The sequence below is a fragment of the Rhopalosiphum maidis genome, chromosome 1 (assembly GCF_003676215.2).
Source record: "Rhopalosiphum maidis isolate BTI-1 chromosome 1, ASM367621v3, whole genome shotgun sequence".
Taxonomy (NCBI): domain Eukaryota; kingdom Metazoa; phylum Arthropoda; class Insecta; order Hemiptera; family Aphididae; genus Rhopalosiphum; species Rhopalosiphum maidis.
The window spans coordinates 2,552,936-2,556,120 of record NC_040877.1 but is presented as its reverse complement, the minus strand read 5'-3'; the positions used below and the strand labels follow the sequence as shown (position 1 = coordinate 2,556,120).

The 3,185-nt window shown below is 25.1% G+C and overlaps 1 protein-coding gene across 1 annotated transcript; it reads right to left on the bottom strand.

Moving 5' to 3' along the window:
• Window positions 1-381: 381 nt before the first annotated feature.
• Window positions 382-1,699, bottom strand: LOC113549870. The gene is made up of 4 exons (XM_026951356.1): window positions 1,431-1,699; window positions 1,020-1,118; window positions 822-909; window positions 382-726 (listed from the first exon to the last, which is right to left on the bottom strand). The coding sequence occupies exons 1-4, from the start codon at window positions 1,603-1,605 to the stop codon at window positions 723-725; spliced, it is 366 nt and encodes a 121-aa protein (XP_026807157.1). The 5' UTR covers window positions 1,606-1,699; the 3' UTR covers window positions 382-722.
• Between the last annotated feature and the right edge of the window lie 1,486 nt (window positions 1,700-3,185).

Sequence of the window (3,185 nt, the reverse complement as noted above, 5' to 3'; positions counted from 1 at the left end):
AGTTCCCTTTTATTAATTAAATTTAATAATAATTAGTGCGGGCGTTTGAATTTTTGACATTTTTGTCAAAAAAATAACTGGTTGTTGTCGTCTAGAAATGTTTGTATTTGTTTTATCAGACATCAAAAGACCGTAATTTATATAATGTGGTGATACGTTTATCTATTTACACTTAGAAGGTACCTACATTATATTTCTTTTTCGGATCATAGAAAAATTATATTTTTGTTTATCTTCATCACTATCATTAATTAATATTTATAAGTATAAAAATTAAGTCATTGTACATTTGTACCTATCTAAGATTTCAACTTTTAAATTATCTTTTTCGTTATACTTTAATGTGTATTCTTAATTAATTTATTTTTGTAAGCCCATTAATTTAAATTAAAACTGTTATTGGATATAATCAAGTTTCATTTTTAATCAGTTTAAATTAAAAGCTTATTGAAATGAAATCATTTCATTTCAGTAAGCTTTTAACTGTGTCTAGTGTAGGTGAATATGATAACCAATCCCTAATAACAGTAGAACCATCAGGAAGTAATCGAAAGTACCACTGTTCATTAAAATGGCCATGTCTGGTAGTTTTATCATATGGAAAATGTTTTTGAGAAAGGTCATCTGAGCGTGGTTGACAAGGGCCTAATTTAATTATCAAATTAATTTCTTGAGGAGTTAATTTGCTATAAATGAAATGCACTGGATAATTTTTAAACAAATTACCTATGAATATATAAAAAAAAAAAATATTGAAAATATGTACCCTTTAACATTATTTTATAAAATTATAATCCTAATTGTAATAAAAGTTATAATACCTGATGACGTGTTTTCTACAGAAACCGAAACTAGATAAATCATTGTCAAATAAATTATCAACAGAAACATGGTCTACTTCATTCATATCTGTTAACATTTTAATTTAATTAATATATTTTTATATAGTTAAAAATTAATTAGATGAATGTGTAAAGTATGAAAGTATATTAAATTTTTTAAATTACATAATATCATACTTGGTGAAATATTTTGTGCAGAAGCCAGAGTAAAAACCGAACTAGACAAAACATTGTTAAATGAATTACCAACAATAATATGGTCTACAGTATTAATACCTGAAAACATTTTGATTTAATTAATATATTTTGATTTTTTATTATTTGACCTTTTTAATAGACAATATTGTTTGTATGTTGTAATTCTGTAATAGTGTTATAACATTTACTCTATTGCTCTTTTATAATTTTCATTTAACATACTTGAAAATAATGATTTTTCTACATAGTCCCAACCAAATAAAATTAAAATTAAAAGATTTTTATTAAACCTTAAATCATTGAAGAAGTTCCAAAAATAGTGATTCATTAGTTGTATCACTATTCTTAAATCATTCTATAATTATTTAAAAAAAATTAGTTACCACTTACCGTTATTATTATTAGCATTACTATAATATTGTGTTGGATTAGCTGCAGCCTCTGCCAAAACTGTTGGTTTGGTAAATCGATCTAATAATCCATACATTTTTTTAGTTGCATCTTCTTGTTGTACTCTTAATTTCCTTTTGGCGCATCCACTCAAGTGTTGAGAACGATAAACCATTAATTATGATTTCTTAATAAAATAAAAATAAAAATTCAAATTTAAATGATAATTGTCAATTATAAAATAAAATAAAACAATATCACAGAATACACTGTCAGTGCATTAAGACTTAAAATTTTAATAACGTTGAGATGAATGATGACTGTTGAATGGTGATTATGTGAATAAATATTAAAGTCGGTCTACGTATACACTATAAAGTATATTATATAATAATATATACGTTTTGGCAATTTAACATAACCAATATTTTAATAATAAGCCGCCGCCCGGCAGATAAGATAGGGAGAATTCGATATGGTCGCAGGCTGGGTTTCCCAACTATTCATAGCTTTTCAGATCGATTATCGCTTAGGACTAATCGGTCGCTGCAAAATGTCCGAGGTTCGTCGGGAAAATTTATGTTAACAATATGTCTACAATTCTACGTGCAGTAAATACTTACTATTATTTAAAATAATGAAATTAATTTTTATATCAGTTTATTTATAAATTATGTAACAAATTTTGAATTTACTTATAGACTACGGAGTAGTATGTACTTATACAGTTGTAAAATATTATTCATTCAATTACTTCGTAAAAAGTAAAGTAATTCTGGTCCACAATCGAACTCTAGTAACCCTCGGTGCTATAAAATCTACTATGACATTGCATAGATAAATTAGGTGATCGGCGCTACTGATGAAATGTATGGTAACTAATAAGAATAAAGCAAAATATGCTTATTACTCTAAAAGTCATTATAGGTACCTAAGACTGCAAATGTGACATAATTTTTTTTCATTAAATTATATTCTCCTTATTGATATTGTTGTATAATGATACTTTTTTATTTTAATGTAAATTGATACAATTTTGCAAATTTCAGCACCTAAATATTTAGATTTTCTAATGTACCTATTTAACATTATTTTACTAAAATCCTTGAATTATGAGTAATAGATAATAATTTCATAGAATTCAAAAATTTACTTCATAAATATTATTATATTTATGGGTTTTTTTTTGGTTTGTGTTAATAAAATTATAGAATTTATAACTTTTTAAAGCCTTGCAGTTATATTTTATAAAATTATTTATACAAAAGCTACTATTTTAAGCTTATCATCTTTTTCTATTAATTTGTTTAAACATTGTCACATTTAATAATGCAGTAAATATAGCAAAATAGTAAATACCTATATTATGATTAATTATTCAATTGAACTAGATATTAACCGCTGGCAAGAACTGAAATTCTGTAAGTTAAATTAGTCAATCAAACATAAATATACATATAGGTAATATTACTTGTAGCTAATAAATTTAAATATTGAAATATTGCGACTTGCGAGTGTTGTAAACAATTAGTACCTATTTGATATAACTTTATAAAGACTAACATTTATATTTGATAAGGTTATTCACACAAAGCCACTATATTTAACTAATTTATTCTTATGAATACTTAACATGATTTCTAAAACTTCTGAAATACTTAAACATGCAATCTGTCAGTGGCGGTTTTGAGGATGAGGTAAGTGAGGCGGCGCCTCACCTAAAATTTTGTGGTAAATAATACTCAAAATGTGAAC

Bases quoted from the DNA above. Each gene is read 5' to 3' on its own strand.
- LOC113549870 (XM_026951356.1), bottom strand. From the start codon at position 1,605: ATGGTTTATCGTTCTCAACACTTGAGTGGATGCGCCAAAAGGAAATTA. The intron at 1,119-1,430 runs GTAAGTGGTAAC...AAATGTTTTCAG, and splicing joins TAATGCTAATAATAATAACG to GTATTAATACTGTAGACCAT. The intron at 910-1,019 runs GTATGATATTAT...AAATGTTAACAG, and splicing joins TGCACAAAATATTTCACCAA to ATATGAATGAAGTAGACCAT.